The sequence below is a fragment of the Euleptes europaea genome, chromosome 17 (assembly GCF_029931775.1).
Source record: "Euleptes europaea isolate rEulEur1 chromosome 17, rEulEur1.hap1, whole genome shotgun sequence".
Taxonomy (NCBI): domain Eukaryota; kingdom Metazoa; phylum Chordata; class Lepidosauria; order Squamata; family Sphaerodactylidae; genus Euleptes; species Euleptes europaea.
In genome coordinates, this window is record NC_079328.1 from 42101632 (window position 1) to 42122878 (window position 21247).

General features: G+C 44.8%; 1 protein-coding gene across 2 annotated transcripts in view; it reads right to left on the reverse strand.

Annotated features, from left to right (window-relative positions):
* The window catches only part of ZNF423 (zinc finger protein 423), a 278862-nt gene that overhangs the window by 239700 nt on the left and 17915 nt on the right, over positions 1-21247 (reverse strand). For both annotated transcript variants that reach the window (XM_056862230.1, XM_056862229.1), the window contains exon 2: positions 2556-2756. In XM_056862230.1, the coding sequence (XP_056718208.1) occupies positions 2556-2652 (97 nt within the window). In that variant the 5' untranslated portion in view covers positions 2653-2756. The remainder of the gene's footprint in view (positions 1-2555; positions 2757-21247) is intronic.

Below are 21247 nucleotides of genomic sequence, written 5' to 3' on the forward strand. Positions count from 1 at the left end.
TTGCGATATAAGCACTCAAATGTGATTCAGACCCACCAGGCTGAAGAGCCTCACAATACAGTGGAAAAGAATGGAGGCACATTCCCTCCCCATCACACAAACAAGGTAATGGGCAAAACAAATAAGGCCATGGACACCTAGAGACCCAGTCTTCACTTTTTGAGGGAGAACGAGTTTGGGCCTAGGGTCCTACATCTATTTTTAGTTTATTTAGACGTTGGATCCCCAATGGGGCTTACAACTTCATTCTCCTCTCTGCTATTTTACCTTCACAACAGCACTCCAGAGGGACAGGTTAGGCTGATATTGAGGAGGAGGAGGAGCAGAAGAAGAAGAGTTGGTTTTTATATGCCGACTTTCTCTACCACTTAAGGAAGAATCAAACCAGCTTAAAATCACCTTCCCTTCCCCTCCCCACAACAGGCACCCTGTGAGGTAGGTGGGGCTGAGAGTGTGACTAGCCCAAGGTCACCCAGCTGGCTTCATGTGTAGGAGTGGGGAAACAAATCCAGTTCACCAGATTAGCCTCTGCCGCTCATGTGGAGGAGTGGGGAATCAAACCCGGTTCTCCAGATTAGAGTCTACCATTCCAAACCACCACTCTTAACCACTACACCATGCTGGGCACAAATTGGAAAACATCCCTACATAAATACCTGGATTCTTGTTATTATTTTCCTATAATACTGGTTTACATGTTGTAATATGTTTTGCCGTGCATTATAAGTCATGTCATTAGATCACTGATGGCCAGGGGGCCAAAACGCGTTTGGATTGTGGTTTTAGTTTATCAACCTGTATTAGTTGCCATTGTGCTTTCTTTTAATACCATTTTAAATGTTTTTAATATAGATATCAGACCTGAAAATAAATATATTTCTATACATAATTTAGTTTTTTTCCACCCAACCTTTGGGTACCCAGTCTCTAGGACCCACCTGGAGTTTGGTACTCCTAGCTGCAGGGTAAAGACAACACAGCCCACATTACGAAAGTCAAATCAGACATTATGCTAGGAGTTCTATGAATGAATATTCCATCTTTTCCCCCCTCTTTGAACAGCAGGTCCGAGGGGATTCAATCTTCCTCTTGCGTTGTCTCCCTCATCTTCCTCATCAGTCCTGGCCTAGTAGCTTCCAGCCCTTAAACACTGCCTCCCAGCCAACCCCTCCTCCCGCGAGAATGCCATCTCTCACAAGACAAGGAAGGTTGGGGCTGTGCAAAAAAAAAAAATTGTTAAATTTCGGGTTCGGATTTATTGGGCCCGATTTTTTTCGGGAAACCTGAAATAAGCCGAATACCCATACCGGTAAATATGAGCATTCGGCTTATTTCCAGGTTTCCCAAAGAAATTCGGCCCTGGGGGGGTCATTTTTCAATGTAGAGTCCCCAAATTCACAGCGTGGCTTGAAGTGGCTGTTCTTGCACACACCCCAAAGTTTGGTGAAGATTGGGTCAGGGGGTCCAATTTTAAGGGGTTCGGAAGGGGTTGCCCCCCCTCCTGCATAGACAATCATTGTAAAGTTTTGCCTATTCAGCTTCAGCTTTCTCCTCAGGTTTGTGCATTCGGGAAATCTGAACTGGAAATTTACCGAAATGGCTAATTTTGGGTTTATTTTCTGTTCGGGTTTATCGATATGCACACACCTAGGGAAGGTGTCTCCCCCCAAGCAATATGGCTACCGTTACTCTTCCAGCCTACACTACTACTATCCCTAATACAGTGTTTCTCTCTGGTTGTTGTGCAGATATTCCACCAGTCATAGCAAACAGACGGAAGGAAGACCTGGGTTGGAGGGACACACCTCATCACATGCTGAAAACAGTTCTAAAAATTTCATATCCTGGGAATAGGATTTGTACTCGTCAACACACTGGGCAGAGAGCAGAAACTTTCTTGTCTTCCCAGTTGTCAGGCCGATATTCTGCCCTGAACCCCGAGAAACAGAATAGGGTCTGCATGCTGTCATGTTGGCCCCTCCTGATAGCAATGGAAACCCCCGCCCGGATACCCTTCCTACAACTTCCGTTAGCATTATTTTAATTTCCTAGAGGAAATTAAAAGTTTTCAGGCATCTGGAAAAGAAATACACACCTATCTAAGGCAAACTACGCTTGCCTTAGAAATACCTGCATTCACCCCAAGGGCTCAAAAAACACCTTACCTCAATCCGCAGCATTTGGATTGCTTATAAGTAATTTCACCAAACAACTGTGGAATTGTGGGAAGAGTCTGGGGAGAGGGAGAGTTGAACTGCCTAGAAGTTTATTGCTTATAAAAAGATGAAAACCACACTAAGGGTCTTTTTTTAGAAAAAAAATCTAATATAATTACTGTCAGAATTGTAAGTGGGGGGAAAAAAACCAAAGTTGCTTTTTATTTTAATTTTATTAAAAAGAAATGAACAAAGACTACCCATGGCACCACAATAAAATTACATTAACTGTAAAATTACATTATTAATTCTTTAATCTCACTCGAGGCCTCAAGCTGTTGCTATGTCCAATTACCCAGCTAACCACCTGTCAGAATTGTAAAGCTAGTTTAACATTACCTCCAGGACAGTTGTGCGCCCTATGATCGGTCAGGTCTGCCAGCGAATCAAAGTCCTGCTGACAGTTATCGCAGGTGTAAATTGACTCGTCCTCCATGTCTTCATCTTCCTCATTTCTCTCTTCCTGGCTCGTAACGCTGTTCCTCTCTTCCAAAGCCTGGATCTCCCTCGTCTCATTCTCCAGCTCTCGTCCCAGGCCACCTGCCAGCAAGAAGAGACTCGGAATAAGTTTGGACCACAGCAAAGTTTTTTAAGAAGAAGAAGAAGAGTTGGTTTTTATATGCTGACATTCTCTACCTCTTAAGGAAGAATCAAACCGGCTTACAATCACCTTCCCGTCCTCTTCCCACAACAGAAACCCTGTGAGGTAGGCGAGGCTCAGGTAGAACTGTGACTAGCCCAAGGTCATTCAACTGGCTTCATGTGTAGGAGTGGGGAAACCAACTCGGTTCACCAGATTGGTGCCTGCCTCTCATGTGGAGGAGTGGGGAATCAAAATTGGTTCTCCAGATTAGAGTCCACCGCTGCAAACCACCACTGTTAACCACTATACCACGCTGGCTCCCCAGAGGAAACGACATAGATTTTTTTAGAGGCTCCTTCAAGTTTTTTTTCAGATTTTTTTTAAAAGATATTATACAATTAACAATAGATATATACAAAAACTAAAAACAGATAGTCGCATAATCACACAAAACCACGTAAAATACTTTACAGCTCTACCTGAGTAACTCCTCCTTGCTTAACCAAAACTATATCTCATTACAAAATGGACATTTCTATTCTTTCAATCGTTCTTGTCCATAAGAGGTCCACACTATTAATATCATTATTTTGTTGGTAAGCGGTTAACTTCACTAAAATATAGACCTCTTTTATTTTCGATAGCCAATCATGTATCTTAGGGGAAACTTTCTGATTCCACTGCCTAGCAAAGACCATTCTCCTTTGTTATGCCCCCCCTCCCAAAACGATATAGAGGGTTGTTTGGTTTATTGACATGCCTGGAAAATTCTTATTCACCTTCTCATGAAGCCGCCTTCTACTGAGTCAGAACCTTTGACACACCAAGGTCAGTATTGTCTACTCTGACTGGCAGCAGTTCTCCAGGGTCTTAGGTAGAGGTCTTTCTCATCACCCACTACCCAATCCTTTTAACTGGAGATTCTGAGGACTGAACCTGTAATCTTCTGCATGCTGAGCAGATGCTCTACCACTGAGCCACAGCCCCTTTCTAAATGAGGCAGCCTTCTACTGAGTCAGATCACTGGTCCTTCAAGTACAGTATTATCTGCTCTGACTGGCAGCAGTTCTCCAGGGTCATAGGCAGAGGTCTTTCACATCACCCACTACCCGATCCTTTAAACTGGAGATACCGAGGACTGAACCTGGGACCTTCTGCATACAGAGCTGATGTTCTACGGCTGAGCCATGACCCCTTCTTGGTTTGGTCCCATCTTAAAGGCAGTCTCTCATACTCTTTGCATGAAAGACTAAGTTAAATGGCCCCAACACAGAAGCCTCTAGTTTCATCACTTACAGACAGGACTCAGCATTTACATTATCTCAGATCATGTACAGTATTTTGAAAATTGACGGTATTTAATTAATGCCTGCTAATAAAAACTGGCTAAATCTCCTAATAAAAACTAACAGACCACGTTTCAATTCTTAATTGTTTCGTTTTCCCTACCCAGAAGATAGTTTTCATGCAAATGTTAAGTCTCCTAGGAAAAGAGGAAAAGAGACTTTTGCAGAATTCAAAGGATCTTGAAAAGGTTGTAACAATCATACCAATCTTAATGAGTTTAACAGGTTGAATAATATCTCGGGTTGATTCAGACAACACAGAAGAATGTAATCATGACCCAAAAAAGCATTGCGGCAGCCGTTTTCGGCCTCATTAGCATCCTAGTAGCTCCAGTTACAACCCTGTCCACATTGAAACTCTGACTTGCAACTCTTCCAGGTCCCTGAATTTATGACCAAATGCAGCCGTAGCTACACTGGGCTTAGCTGCTCAGACAGATGCCACCCACACAATTATAGGCAATACACAGTGACATTTTTAATCAGGGAAGTACTCCACTACAATTAAACACATGCAGGGGGAGGAGTTGGAGGAGGAGAAGGAGGAGGAGGAGGAGAAGAAGAGGAGGAGGAGGAGGAGGAGGAGGAGGAGGAGGAGTTGGTTTTTATATGGTTTTTATATGCCGACTTTCTCTACCCCTTACGGGAGACTCAAACCGGCTTACAATCACCTTCTCTTCCCCTCCCCACAACAGACACCCTATGAGGGGGGGAGGAGGAGGAGGAGGAGGAGGAGGAGGAGGAGGAGGAAGAAGAAGAAGAAGAAGAAGAAGAAGGCTGGTTTTTATATGCCGACTTTCTCTACCACTTAAGGAAGAATCAAACTGGCTTACAATCACCTTCCCTTCCCCTCCCCTCAATAGACACCCTGTGAGGTAGGTGGGGCTGAGAGAGCTCTAAGAGCTGTGACTAGCCCAAGGTCACCCAACTGGCTTTGTGTGTAGGAGTGGGGAAACAACTCTAGTTCACCAGATTAGCCTCCGCCGCTCATGTGGAGGAGTGGGGAATCAAACCTGGCTCTCCAGGTCAGAGTCCACCACTCCAAACCACCGCTCTTAAACACTGTGTGTGTTAAGTGCCGTCAAGTCGCTTCCGACTCATGACGACCCTATGAATGAAAGTCCTGAGCCTTGCTCAGATCTTGCAAATTGAAGGCTGTGGCTTCCTTTATTGAGCCAATCTTAAACACTACACCCCATTTTTCTAAAATCTCCTTTGCAATTTGCTAGCACCGTCTACATTCACACTATGACCTTTTCCCCAGTGCTTACTATGACAAGACTGACCCAGAGATGGTCAGTCAAGGGTCTTGGTCTGTCTATAAGCAAGACTGCAATCTATAGGCTTTTTCAGCTGTTACAATCGTCTGCATCAGGAGCCTACCAACCACGCATAGATCATTCCAGTTTGCTCCATCACTACGCTGTGTGAACCCACACATTTACCATGAACTGACTGATGGATTTCTCAGAGTTTCAACTCGGGTGCACCGAGGTTGTACACACATAGCAAAAAATGCACATTGCCTCTGCTCATACAACACGGCAACCACTTATATTGTGAGGACCGGAGGTAGTACGCGGTCCCGATTCATTCAGCTGTAACATTAGAAAAGGACTTAGGTTTGCTTTATACCTCAGCTTTGGGGAATATGTGATTCATTCCTAAGACATTAAAAGAAGCATATTTAATGTCCAGATATTTGTACATTCCTTAACCTAAAACAAAAACAAAATGTATGTGTGGAAGGAAGGGAGTATCAAAGCATTGTGCTGGCAATCTAAGAGCGATATTTATTTAATTCATTTGCATTCTACCTTTCTCCCCAATAGGGACCCAAAGCAGTTTACCTCATTCTCCTCTCCTCCATTTTATCCTCACGACAATCCTGTGAGGTAGGTTAGGCTGCAAGAATGTGACTGGCCCAAGGTCACCTAGCGGGCTTCCATGGCACAAGTGGGGATTTGAACCTGGGCCTCCCAGAGCCTAGTATGACTCTCTTGACCACTACACCACACTGGCCCACCACACTAACCATACAACCTCTCTCACACTGCATGGACCATCCCAGGTCAGAGACAGTGCCGTGAGAGAATCCTCTGTTTCCACACATATCACCCCTCAATATCTACTAAGGGCTGCCAAAATGAGGGTTCTCTACGCTGGGTTGGGAAATTCCTGGAGATTGGGGGGGTGGGTGCCCATGGAAGGAAGGGTGTTCAGCCACTGGAGCTGCCGTTTCGTTCTGTCATCTGGAGATCAGTTGTAATTCTGGGAGAACTCCAGGCCCCACCTGGAGGTTGGCAACCCTAGCTTGCTGAGGGCTGGTTCCAGTACTGTGAGCCTCAAGGAATAATCCTCAGCTCTCCACAAAGTCCACGCACAAAAAGCTTAAACCGGTGCTAGCATGGAGTAAAATTATTCCTAACTGTAAAGGAAGATTTCACACATTTTGTGTGTGTGAGTAAAGTGCCGTCAAGTCACAGCCGACTTATGGCGAATCCCAGCAAGGGGCTTTCAAGGCAAGTGAGAAGCAGAGGTGGTCTGCCATTGCCTCCCTCTGCAGAATCGTCCTTGGAGGTCTTCCTTCCAAGTACCGACCCTGCTTAGCTTCCGAGATCTGATGAGATCAGGCTATATACCATGCCACCTTCCCTCCTAGTTGCCATTTTATCATCCCTTAAAAAGCCACAGATGGTCAATAAAACTGTGCTCATATCTGAGACGGGAAAGACAATTAGCATTGACCAACCCAGACACGTCAGAACAAAACAAAGGTACGTTGTTTACTTCACGAGATGCATGGACCTTGTGGTGTGGCCCTGGCGGGGTTCAATTAACACCAGGCACCGAAAACCAGATTTCACAAAATGCGCTGCACTGTGCAAGCGAGCAAAAATCCACTAATAGAAAAAAACACCGTACTGTTTCTGGAGAGCAGTCGCAGCATGCCGTACCCTTTAGATAGAGAAGGAAATATTAAAAATCAATGCATAAGCTTTTAGCGTATCATAGGATCTCTCAATGTTTAAACCAACACATTTCCAACATCAACAGCTGTCACGGTAATACCAGCCGATTAGCTACAGAAAACCCCGCGTTAAAATCTCCAGCAGTTAAAAGCCCATCAGCGGCCCAAGCATTTGGAAAAGAGGGGAGAAATCTACTTTTCACGTCACCTCTTACAACTGAACTGATACTTGTTCAAAGGAAGTGCCTTTCTACCCTTTTTTGTGTGTGCTTTTAGTTTCTTCCTCCTTCATAAGAACATAAGAAAGGCCCTGCTGGACCAGACCAAGGCCCATCAAGTCCAGCAGTCTGTTCACACAGTGGCCAACCGGGTGACTCTAGGAAGCCCACAAACAAGACGACTGCAGAAGCACCAGCCTGCTTGTGTTCCACAGCACCTAATATATTCAGCATGCTCCTCTGATCCTGGAGAGAATAGGTATTCATCATGACTAGTATCCATTTTTACCAGTAGCCTTGAATACCTCTCTCCTCCATGAACATGTCCACTCCCCTCTTCAAGCCTTCCAAGTTGGCAGCCATCACCACATCCTGGGGCAGGGAGTTCCACCACCTAACTATGTGTTATGTGAAGAAATATTTCCTTTTATCAGTTTTGCATCTTTCACCCTCCAGCTTCAGCAGATGACCCCGAGTTCTGGTATTATGAGAGAGGGAGAAAAGCTTCTCCCGGTCCACTCTCTCCAAGCCGTGCATAATTTTATAGATCTCTATCAAGTCTTCCCTTAACCACCTTCTTTCCAGGCTAAACAGCCCTAAGCGTTTTAACCGCTCTTCATAGGAGCTTCAGTAAAACAGACTGTAGGAGAACAACACAATGAACAAGCTCTGTAAGGCTCTGAACTGCTATCGGTTTAATAACCCACTGAAGACTGTGTCAACTTTCCTCCAATAACCACATTCCAATCCTCACTTTCCATTTTGTCGTATTTACTAGGTGCACCTTTAGAGCATTCTCACATTCCAGACGCAAATCACAAACATTAACGCCGGATTCAATCTCTTTAAAGCTCGCGTGTCCCGTAGAGTTGATCGTTAATAAATCAGGATGCCAACCCGCCAGTTTTATAAGGCTGAAACCTATAAAAAGAGTCCAAGTATATAAATTTAATTTAAAGAACTGCCATCTGAACCTATACTGGCTGCTAATGGAAAACTTACGGTCAACCATTTCTGGAACCAAACTGTTGACAACAGACCCCCAATTTGGGCAGATTTAGTCAAAAGAACTCTTTCTATTAGCACTTTCTAAAGCACTTTTATCATGAAAACGACTCAGCAATTTGGAGATGACTTGTTAATATTTTGTTCATTTTTAAGTCAGGAAGCAGTTGCCAGGTCTCCCACTCCAGCAGCTGACTTGCCACAGCTCAACTGGCCAGCAGGGGGAGCATCACCGTAACATAAATTCCAGCGTGAGCCTGGAATTGACATCACCATGTTGGAATAGCAGTCTAGGATTTCTCTGAAACTCTATGGCTTCAACCACAGAGTTTTGGTGGAATCATGGAACATCGCTCCAACACAATGAAGTCACTTTTAGGTTTGCGCCAGAAGTTACACCACTGTGTCAAAGCAACACTGATTTTCATGTTCCTATCCCCATAAGCTCTTCCCAGTCATTAGCACTGGGCTTGCCTCTTGCAAGCTTCCATGGAATAGTGCGGGTTTGAAACTGGGTGTTCAAGATCTTAGTCTGACCACTATACTTTGCTGAATTGTGCTGCATGCCCAGAAGTCATGCACACACAGTGCTCTCTCTGTTGTAGGCCATAGTATGATCTGAAACCTCCTTTAAATGTCAATTTTTTATCTCCGAAGGTTGTTGCAGTAATCCACGGCACCAATACCAAATATCCCACACATTTGTTGTAGGATGTCTTTGGCCAACCAAGCCTTAATAACAGGTTTAAGAAGATGGAATGGCTCACCCTTCCATCATTTTAATCTTCCTCAACTGTTGTAAAATAAAACAAAATCTAGTGGCACCTTACGGACTAACCAGGTTTATTTCAATAACAGCTTTCATGGTTCACAGCCCACTTTGTCAGACAATTATGTGACTGAAAATTGGAATGGGGAACTTTTATGGGGCAGGTTGGAGGGGGAGGAGTCCCAGCTTGGTGGGAAACAAATCGCATGAAAAACACACAACAGGATCTGGCTCAATTTTAGCCACTGGCTTGCTGTACATCTTGCTGGGTACCCGAGGTTGGGTGAGAGGAAGATTTATATAAGTCTATGTAGAAATATTACAAATATAATTTATTAGAAGCGCTATGCAAAATTTAAAATTCTTTAAAAGCATTAAAATAGCACAATGGCAAAACTTGCTGTACATCTTTCCATCAACCCATCTGTTGGCAACCCATTTTTATCCTGCTGTTCCTCAAAGGAGTTTAGGGTGTCATACAGGCAGGGTTACCAACTTCCAGGTACTAGCAGGAGATCTCCTGCTATTACAACTGATCTCCAGTAGATAGAGATCAGTTCATCTAGAGCAGGAGTTCCCAACCTGGAGGGTTGGGGACCCCTGGGGGGTGCAGAGATATTGCAGGGGCGCCGCTAATCCATATGTGCACTGACATTTTGATCTTTTTGTCATTACATATTTTTTAAATTAATGAATACTAATAGTACAACTACTATCATATGATGGGCGTGCAAATTTTTTGATGTTTTTAAACAACATTATTTATAGTCCTCATACTTGAAAAATATGATATTGCAAGGGGTCCTCACACTTGAAAAGGTTGGGAAACTCTGATCTAGAGGGAAAGGCTGCTTTGGCCACTGGACTCTATAGCATTGAAGCCCCTCCCCAAACCCTGCCCTCCTCAGGCTCCACCCAAAAAACCTCCCGCGAAGAGGGACCTGGCAACCCTACATACAGGGCTCACCCTTCCGCCATTTTATCTTCCAATAACCTTGGGGATTCAGCTGAATGCATTACCAAAAACTCCCTTTGTTATCCACAAATGACAAGCATCGAAACCATCATTCATTGGTCTTCAACAACTGGTTCATAATCTTCCTCAAGGTGGGCTGCAGCAGAAACATCACAACCATGTTTCAGAGAAAAATTAGAAAGATAGTTTTTCATAGAATCATAGAATCATAGAGTTGGAAGGGACCACCAGGGTCATCTAGTCCAACCCCCTGCACAGTGCAGGAAACTAACAACTACCTCCCCCCCACATCCCCAGTGACCCCAACCCTCCCCACACCATGCAGGATCCCACAATCAAAGCACTCCCGACAGATGACCATCCAGCCTCTGCTTAAAGACCTCCAAACACGGGGACTCCACCACCCTCCGAGGCAGTGTATTCCACCATCGAACCGCCCTCACTGTCAGGAAGTTCTTCCTAATGTTTAGGTGGGATCGCTTTTTTATTAGTTTAAATCCATTACTCCGTGTCCTAGTCTCTGGAGCAACAGAGAACAAGCTAGTTCCCTCATCAACATGACATCCCTTCAAATATTTAAACATGGCTATCATGTCTCCCCTCAACCTTCCCTTCTCCAAACTAAACAAACCCAACTCCCTAAGTCTCTCCTCATAGGGCATGGATGCCAGACCTTGGACCATTCTGGTCACCCTCCTCCGGACAAGCTCCAACTTGTCAACATCCTTCTTAAATTGTGGAGCCCAAAATTGGACACAGTATTCCAAGTGAGGTGTGACCAATACAGAATACAGTGGTAGTATTACTTCCCTTGATCTAGACACAATACTCCTATTGATGCAGGCCAGAATTGCATTGGCCTTCTTAGCCGCCATATCACATTCTTGACTCATGTTCAGTTTGTGGTCCACTAAGACTCCCAGATCTGTTTCACATGTACTGTTGTCAAGCCAACTCTCTCCCATCCTGTACCTGTGCCTTATGTTGCTTCTGCCTAGGTGAAGTACCTTACACTTCTCCCTATTGAAATCCATTTTATTACTTATGGCCCAGCTCCCCAGTCTATCGAGGTCATTCCGAACTCTGACCCTATCCTCCGGGGTATTAACTACCCCTCCTAACTTGGTGTCATCTAAAAAAGAGACCAGTTCTAAAGAGACAGAGTAAAAGATTATACAGGCTGGAATTACTGGTGAGTTCAGGGTCAGCTATGGCCGAAGTCCACGAGGCCAAGCAATAGCTTTAATAATCAATAGCAAGTAGAGAGAGTGTAATGGCAAAAAAAAAAATGAGTACACAAAAAGGCAGGTACACCTGTTAGCGTACACCTGGAATGCATGTTGTTTTCCCTATATGAAAGTCACCATCCCTCTTGTGGGAAATGGTCCTTAAAATTCCATGCATCGAATAAAATCCTTTCTCTCTGTCTCTCTCTCTCTCAACAGCAAGTGGAAAGGGGAGAAAAACCCACAACTGTAATGCTCAAACATAAAAAAAAAATTATTTGGTCCAGCACGTAGTTAATGGTGTTGGCTTCCCCAAGACTTACAACTTAATAAAATTGATCTCACTGCAGTACTGTAATGAAGAACAGTAGGATAAGGCTACCCTTGAACCACGGAAAATTGTATATTGTTACCTCCTCGAGACCTCCTAGGGCTATGGCCATTCTAACCTCTCCGAGCTGTCATTTGTACGATTCTGACACCAGATGGAACAGGAGAGCAAACCGACTGGAGCCCAGAAGAGCAGGGAGGAAGAACTCTTCGCTGGCTAAATCTGCTGAACAATAGCAAAGCATTTTCCTGGGAGGACTAAATGCTTCGCCCGCAACACAACTCAATTCATTTGGAATTACGATCAGGGTTACCAAGCTCCGGGTCATTTAGGTAAGCCTTTGAATTCAAGTCAAAGACGTTTAATATACCAAATCTTCAACCAAACCTGCCCTGGAATAACATGCCAAATATGATTAGAAATGCCACAAACATCCAACAAGATGGCAAATCAGTTGTTTGGTCAAGATTTTCCCTGTATCTGTTGGTCACCAGTTGGGTACCCGAGGTTGGGTGGGATGCAAAGAATATATATAAATAATGAAACTGTATAATTTATTAGAAGAACTATATAGGAATTAAAATTATTTAAACACCGTTAAAATAGCACAATGGCATTTCTTAAGGTTGATGTCTGTCACCACAAGCCAAACACGTTTTGGCCTATATGGTTGTATATATTACTGTTTGAATAGGTTGATATTTGCACACAACTTATGCGGGAGACATATACAGCCCAGCATAAAAACCTGGTATTGTCTTAACCACCAGATGTTGGTGCAATTGGTAATATATATAACCATTTACATGCCTGGCCTGTTGTATATTGCCTGTACATGTAAATATATTTGTAATGTGTGTGCATGTTTTTATATGATTTAACTAGACTGAGGAAGGCCATATAAACGCGTTTGGCTTGTGGTGACAGACATCAACCTTAACAAATGCTATTGTGCTATTTTAATGGTTTTTAAATAATTTTAATTCTTATATAGCGCTTCTAATAAATTATATAGCTTCATTATTTATATATATTCTTTTCATCCCACCCAATCTAACCTTGGGTATCCAACTTCCGTTTTCCAGGTTGGGTTCTATTCCCCTCTTTTTCTTCTACTGTTGGTCACCATCCAGCCACCATTTTATTATATATTTACTGAATCACACATGAACAGATGAAGCTGCCTTATACTGAATCAGACCCTTGGTCCATAAAAGTCAGTCTCCTCTGACCGGCAGCGGCTCTCCAGGGTCTCAGGCAGTGGTCTTTCATATCACTTACATGCCTAGTCCCTTTAATTGGAGATGCCAGGGACTGAACCTGTGACCTTCTGCATGCCAAGCAGAGGCTCTACCACTGAGCCACAGCCCTTCCCCACAGAATAATGAAGAACTAATGTTGACAGATGAGCCCCAATTTGGTCCGCCTGCTAGGTACCTGCTTGTGCATGCAGAGATGTATTCTTGCTTCTTCAACTTTCCCGGCTTCCCATCCTCTCATAGCACTTTTTCATTAACAAGTAAGTAGAAACCCTTATTAAACGCTGCTAATTTTTTTGCATTGATCAAACTGCGAGTCGTTTTATTTTCCATTAGAGCCGCAATCTCCTATAGGAGTGCTCAGATTAAATTTCTTTATTTTCACCACCAGTAACATGTCATTTTTAATCAGCTTTTCCTTTCCTTACTGCTTAAGAATTAGGAAGCTGTTTTCTTTCAGATCTTTATCGCTTCTTTTTTGGTTTCTATTATGTTCATTATTGAAAGGTTATTAAAAACTGGGATTCACACGCCCACATCTAACACACCAAGTAAATTCCTCTCTGTCTCTAAACAACTTCAGCATTCGCTTTTAGCGATTTTTAGGTTTATTTTCATAGGGGGGGAACCCTCTGCTTGCAATTACTGCTTATGCTGTCCCTAAACACTTATGTTGCTAAAGTGCGAAATGTCTTCTAAACACAAAGACAGATCTCTGGAAAGTAATTACAAAAATGCATTCAGGGGCAATAATTCTATATTAGCTGTCAGCAGTATACATCTTCTAAAAAGCCACTTGTTATGAAGGAATTATGTGCGCGGCAGATGAAGGCACCAAAAGGCACCAGAAAATTGCAAGGATGCATTAAGCCTCAGATCCCAACTCCCTCATCAAAGGTCAATTTATGTTTAAATCACGACTCGGAAGTCAAGCCAATTTCTAGCCAAGAGTGAGATGTTAACATGCGGGCAAAACTCAGTGCATTTACATTTTTGATATTACCCCTTTTAAAAAAAATCCTAAATAGTAGTTCATTAAAACTAGCATCTTTGAAGGTTCCAGTTTCTATTGACCTTCGAGGATCAAATTCTGTGGCATATACTAATGACATCGGATGGGTCCTGAAAGCCATATTTATACCCCGCTTACCAACCCACATGGTTCACAGGCAGCTGAGATGTTCTAAATGTGTTTTTTTTTGTTTCTTCTTCCCAGGGTGCCAGGGTGATGCCAGCTACCCACACCTTAAGTCAGCTACACATTCTACCAGAGTACATTGCCAGCTCTCCCACTATGTGGGAGACTTCCCGCCAGCATCTCTCTCTTTCCGCAGCGACTCCTTCGGGTGGCAGGAAAAACTTTTTTTTAAAACGGATGCCGTTTCACAGGGCATGACGTCACTTCCAAGTAGGACTACAGAGTTCTATATGTGTGCACATTTATGTGTGAATGCAACACATGTCTGCAAATGTGTACTCTTGTCAGGAAAACAAGATTAGCTGCAGCTTCTTGTTGAACACACTCAGTAGCAAATCTGAAACCAGTTTCACAAGCTGCTCCCCTTCTTTCCATGTGCAAGGTATCTAATAAAACCTATCTGAACTGTAAAACTAGGCCTCCCATTTTCCTGCACCAGGCTGGGAATTACCCACTCCAGCCCCAATTTCCCACTCCCAAGGAATTAAGCAGTGGAAGAAAAAAATGGCCTCCACATACTGGCGATCTAGGAATTTCCCATAGTCTCTGTTGTAAAGACCAGAGACTAGGAGAAGCAGCCTAGCCCATTAACAGGAAGTGACATCATATCCTCCCCAAACTTTGTCTTCTGTAGACACTGCCCCTAAAATCTTCTGGAATTTACTGAGGTGGTGTTGACAGCCCTACATAAGGTCCAGCAGAACCTATGGTACCAGTGTGATATAATGACTAAAGAACTAAGAAATAGGAACTGAGGCACCCGGGTTCAAATCCCTACTCTAAACATGAAATGGTCTTGAACCTCTTCCTCCCTCTCTCTCATGGTCTAATCTACCTGACAGGGTTGTTGTGAGGATAAAGTGGGGAAACAACAGCCTTGTTAACCATCCGGTTCCACAAGGAGGAAAGGCAAGAAGCACTAAGTTTTTGCAGCACGGTTACCAGTTCCTGTAGCCAGATGGCAACAGCTGCATCCACATCTAAACCAGAAGAAGAAGAAGAAGAAGAAGAAGAAGAAGAAGAAGAAGAAGAAGAAGAAGAAGAAGAAGAAGAAGAAGAAGAAGAAGAAGAAGAGGAGGAGGAGGAGGAGGAAGAAGAGGAGGAGGAGGAGAAGGAGGAGGAGGAAGAAGAGGAGGAAGAAGAGGAGGAAGAAGAGGAGGAGTAGTTGGTTTTTATATGCCGACTTTCTCTACCACTTAAGGAAGAATCAAACTGGCTTACAATCACCTTCCCTTCCTCTCCCCACAAAAGACACCCTGTGAGGTAGGTGGGGCTGAGAGAGCTCTAAGGGTTGTGACTAGCCCAAGGTCACCCAACTAGCTTTGTGTGTAGGAGTGGGGAAACGAACCCAGTTCACCAGATTAGCCTCCGCTGCTCATGTGTAGGAGTGGGGAAACAGTTCACCAGATCAGCCTCCGCCGCTCATGTGGAGGAGTGGGGAATCAAACCCGGTTCTCCAGATCAGACTCCACCACTCCAAACCACCGCTCTTAACCACTACACCACGCTGGCTCTAACCATTCTGGCACCCGCCACCCGCTCATCGATGAAGGCCAAACGTCTTCATGTACATGGCGTGCGCATGCAAACCCTTGCCTGTGTGATGTCACAAAGGAAGCAAAGTTGTAATGGCAAAAAAACCGAGAAAAGCTCAACAGCGACGGAGGGCGGGGGAGAGAAAGGGGAAGCGGTTTCCGTAATTGACTAGAGCCTCGCCAGATTTTTCATTAGTAATGTTTTTATTTGCCCGGGCGCGCGCTGCTCCCCGTCTTTCCCCCGAACACATTTAATTGGGCTCCGGGACAAGTTGGAAAGTTCCTTCAGCTCTGCCTACTTCAGAGGGCACCTCGGAAAACGGAGGGACCGGGACAGCTCCAAAGACTGTTTTCCAGACAAACCTAATAATCGACTGTCTCCCGCACTAATGAAAAGAGGGAGGGAGGGAAGAAAAAATAAGACGTCAGTCGGTGCTGTAATTAAGCCTGAGGAGTTCAATGGGGGAGGGAGAGAATTAAATTTATTTACATGCCATTCTACTGCTGATGAAGCACCGGTTATTTGGGAGGCCTTCTAATTAACCCTAATTTGGTCGGTGGACTCTTTTTTTCCCCCGTATCCCCCACGTACCCAAGCAAAGGTGAAAAGAAACAATAATTGTACTAGATTAGCCTCCCCCCCGTATATATAGGTAAGCTCCTTTACAGGGGACCGGCCCCCGAGTCGGGCCTTTAAATTATTAAATTTGCATTTAAGCATTTTAAATGCTGACAATCAAGGGGAGAAAAACCCCACACTTGAGAGCTTGTTTCAACAAAGCAACATAATGTACAGTGAGGCCCTGGGAGAGAGGAGATTACACAGAGAAAGGGGCTTCTCTTTCACCTTCTCATAGGCTTTTTCCTGTTGACGGTCGCCCTTGTTCTCATTCTCCCCCCCAAAACAACCCCACACATACAAACACACTTCAGTCTTTTTTTCCCAGGGATGTGTTGCCAGGAAGAGCCGTTTCTCTGTGGGCCTCGGTCTTGAGAAGCAGAGGAAATCAGCAAAGCCCATGGCAAACACACCAAGAGTAATCCTGTGCGTTAAGAAGGGGGGACACGGGCGTTCCTCCATCTCATGATACAAGCATACTTCGGAGATACTGAACACACATGAAGCTGCCATATACTGAATCAGACCCTTGGTCCATCAAAGTCAGTACTGTCTACTCAGACCGGCAGCGGCTCTCCAGGGGATCCCAGGCAGAGGTCTGCTCACATCACCTACTTGCCTAGTCCCTTTAACTGGTGACGTCAGGGATTGAACCTGGGACCTTCTGCATGCCAAGCAGATGAACACATGAAGTTGCCTTCTACTGAATCAGACCCTTGGTCCATCAAAGTCAGTACTGTCTACTCAGACTGGCAGCGGCTCTCCAGGGTCTCAGGTAGAGGTCTTTCACATCACCTACTTGCCTTGTCCCTTTAACTGGAGATGTCGGGGATTGAACCTGGGACCTTCTGCATACCAAACAGATGCTCTACCACTGAGCCACACTTCCAGACCTCCTCAATAAAGCAAATGTTGCAATAAAACGAGTCAAGGAGGAGGAGGAGGAGGTGTTGGTTTTTATATGCTGACTTTCTCTACCACTTAAGGGAGAATCAAACCAACTTACAATCCCCTTCCCTTCCCCTCCCCACAACAGACACCCTGTGAGGTAGGTGGGGCTGAGAGAGCTCTAACAGAGCTGTAACTTTCCCAAGGTCACCCAGTTGGCTTCATGTGGAGGAGTGGGGAAACAAATCCAGTTCACCAGATTAGCCTCCGCCGCTCATGTGGAGGAGTGGGGAATCCAACCCGGTTCTTCAGATCAGAGTCCACCACTCCAAACCACCGCTCTTAACCACTACACCATGCTGGCTCTCAGAACTGGCTGGCCACTGTGTGAGACAGGATGCTGGACTAGATGGACAACAAATGATTAAAATGTGGAATTCGCCGCCAGAGGATGTAGTGATGGCCACAGGCATAGAGGGCTTTAAAAGGGGGTTAGACAGATTCACGGAGGAGAGGTCTATCAGTGGCTACTAGCCATGGTGACTAAAGGGAACCTCCACGTTCAGAGGCAATAAACCGCCAAATCCCAGCGCCAGGAGGCAACATCAGGGGAAAGTCTTGGCCTCCGTGATGTGTTGTTGGCTCTCCAGAAGAACTGGTCGGCCAATGTGTGAGACAGGATGCTGGGCTAGATGGACCACAAAAGGCCTCATCTTATGTTCTTATCTCATATCTTCAGTTCAGACTCAGTTAATTTTCTTTTTCAAGGAAGGGACAACACAGAGCTCTGAGCTGTGTCGTTTCCCTCTCCCTCACGAAGAGAATGACAAACCATCCCCGACAAACACTGTACATAAAACCTGATGGCAGCATGCCTTTTTTTAAAAAGAAAAGAAAAGACTCCTTCTGTTTATTCATTCACTGTCACTTTACAGCCAGATTACATTAGTGCAGCATAAGTATCAATAAATTGAAGGAGCTCTGCCTCATCAGTCGTAAATTGCTGGCGATGCTTAAAGAAACTCTGAAGAGAAGCCACAACTCATCAAAGAAGAAGAAGAAGGGGGGGAAGGCCGCTACGTTGGTAATGTTCAGATGTCTGTGCCATTCAAACTGGAATTTTTCCTGCGATCGGCTTGTGCATCCAAGACCAAAAACGATGCAATGCTAGAAAATCTGCGGCTTAAGGGAGGAGGGGTCTTTCCAATAGTTTTTAAAACGCTGCCAGCTACCGCAAGGGTGTCCTGCCCCCTTAAAGGTAAAGGTCCCCTGTGCAAGCACCGGGTCATTCCTGACCCATGGGGTGACGTCACATCCTGACGTTTACTAGGCAGACTTTGTTTACGGGGTGGTTTGCCAGTGCCTTCCCCAGTCATCTTCCCTTTACCCCCAGCAAGCTGGGTACTCATTTTACCGACCTCGGAAGGATGGAAGGCTGAGTCAACCTTGAGCCGGCTACCTGAAACCAACTTCCGTTGGGATCAAACTCAGGTTGTGAGCAGAGCTTGGACTGAAGTACTGCAGCTTAACACTCTGCACCACAGGGCTCTATCCTGCCCCCTTAATAGAGGCTTAATGGGATATTATTTACCAGGTGATGTTACTGACCTCCACACCATAAAAAGTTCCTTCCACCTGTCCATTTCCACACATCAAGCCTCTATTATAAGCGACAGGACATTTATCTCCAGGTTGCTGGCACCTCTGGCTGCCGCACAGGGTGCTGATTCAGACTGGGACCAAAACTGAGAAGGTGAAGGAGAGCCAGCGTGGTGTAGTGGTTAAGAACGGTGGTTTGGAGCAGTGGAGTCTGGTCTGGAGAGCTGGGTTTGATTCCCCACTCCTCCACATGAGGGGCAGAAGCTAATCTGGCGAACTGGGTTGGTTTCCCCACTCCAACACATGAAGCCAGCTGCGTGACCTTGGGCTAGTCACACTCTCTCAGCCCCACCAGCCTCACATGGTGTCTGTTGTGGGGAGGGGAAGGGAAGGTGACTGTAAGCCGGTTTGATTCTCCCTTAAGTGGCAGAGAAAGTCGGCATATAAAAACCAACTCCTCTTCCTCTTCATTTTTCAGCCCCTGTGCAGTTTCACCAATCAAAAACCCAAGAGCATGCAACAGATGCATATTTACCAGCCGTGAATACAAAGATAATTTTCCTTTTTTGCTTTGTTCCCAAGACTGATAATAGCCCGGGAGGCTTTTTAATTAGCAGAACTATGCAGGGATGGAAGGGTTTGACCCCCTCTGTGCCCAACCCCCCTAGCCCCAGGCTACAGCCAATAAAAGAAACACCGGTAAAATCCAATCACAAACCTTCCCGCACCATCCCTGTTATCCTTCTATACATTTTTAGCCTGCGCTTCCACTAAGGAGCTCAGGTCGGCTTCTATGGGTTTTTTCCCCTCCCACGTTTGTCCCCACAACAACCTTGTAAGATAGGACTGGTAGAGATGAGGGGGAGTGACTGTTCAAAGGCCAGGTTAGGACCAGAGAGACCAAGGTTTAAATCCTCCACTCTTCCAAACAAACGTTTTACCCATTACAGCATGCTGGTCATAGAATCATAGAGTTGGAAGGGACCACCAGGGCCATCTAGCCCAACCCCCTGCACAATGCAGGAAATTCACAACTACACCCCCCCACGCCGCCAGTGACCCCTACTCCATGCCCAGAAGATGGCCAAGGTGCCCTCCCTCTCATGATCTGCCTAACGTCATAGAATCAGCATTGCTGACAGATGGCCATCTAGCCTCTGCTTAAAAACCTCCAGGGAAGGAGCTCACCACCTCGCAAGGAAGCCTGTTCCACTGAGGAACCGCTCTGTTAGAAAATTCTTCCTAATGTCTAGACGGAAACTCTTTTGATTTAATTTCAACCCGTTGATTCTGGTCCGACCTTCTGGGGCAACAGAAAACAACTCGGCACCCTCCTCTAGATGACAGCCTTTCAAGAACTTGAAGATGGTTATCATATCCCTTCTCAGTCTTCTCCTCTTCAGGCTAAACATACCCAGCTCCTTCAACCTTTCCTCACAGGACTTGGTCTCCAAGTCCTCATAGGACTTGGTCCATTTGGAGAGAACTGCTCTTGAAAAATGGGAGATTGATGTGAGTTTCCGTCAGCCACGAGTACTAATTCCGTCACAATAGACACATAATAAAAACAAAGAGGAGGGGGGCTTTGCCACTCGTAGGATACAGCAGCGTTTCCGAACTTTAGTCTGTATACATCCGTTTCATCCTGGGCAGAGGAATTCTCGCCCAATTCTGACCTATAACAGACACTGTGCGGACTAACAGTTTAGCGAGAGTCCAAGCACTGCTATACATCAAAAAGCTCATTATAAGATCTGCTCAGATGGCATGCATTGTCATTGTATTACAAGCAGTGTTCGAAGCATTAATTCATTTAAATCAGTAGATGGATCAGCATCAGCCCTCACTGATTAAGCTGAGTTGTGTGATGTTCGTGTTTAGTTTCAAGGGCTATTTTGAGTCTGCTGTTACTGTAAAAATGAAATGAAATATTAAAAGCAACTTCCTGCTCGTAACGAACAGGTGACTTTTGTTTCCTAAACTTGAAATTGTGCTATGCTGCCTTCAGTATCTCAAACAAATGTGCAAATACGTGGACCTATTTACATTTAGCAGATTAATCTGTTAGAATTATTTCACAAGGACGCTCAGCCGAAAATTCTCTCATTACACTTAGGACTATGAACAAGTTATTTTTAAAAAAAATAATAATCATAAACGCAGATAAGCCAGTCGTACGATACATAGGGTCGACTCTATAACCTCATTACACTGCATTTTCTTCCAACAAAAAAAATACTTTCCTTTAACAATGGAAGAAGGTTTTTCTTCTTCCAAGGAAGCCTTTCTCCACCAGAAAAAGTCATTCACCGTTGCAGGAAGTTTTCCTCCCTTGAAGGAAGATGAAGCCAAAGAACATCCTAATAACTTAGCAGAAGGGTACCATAGGACCCAACCTAGAGATATTGGTAACAGCAGGACTCCTACCCAGATGTATCTGACAAAAGGAGTTTGACTCTTGAAAGCTTAAACCCCGAAAACCTTCTTGGTCTCTAAGGTGCTACTAGA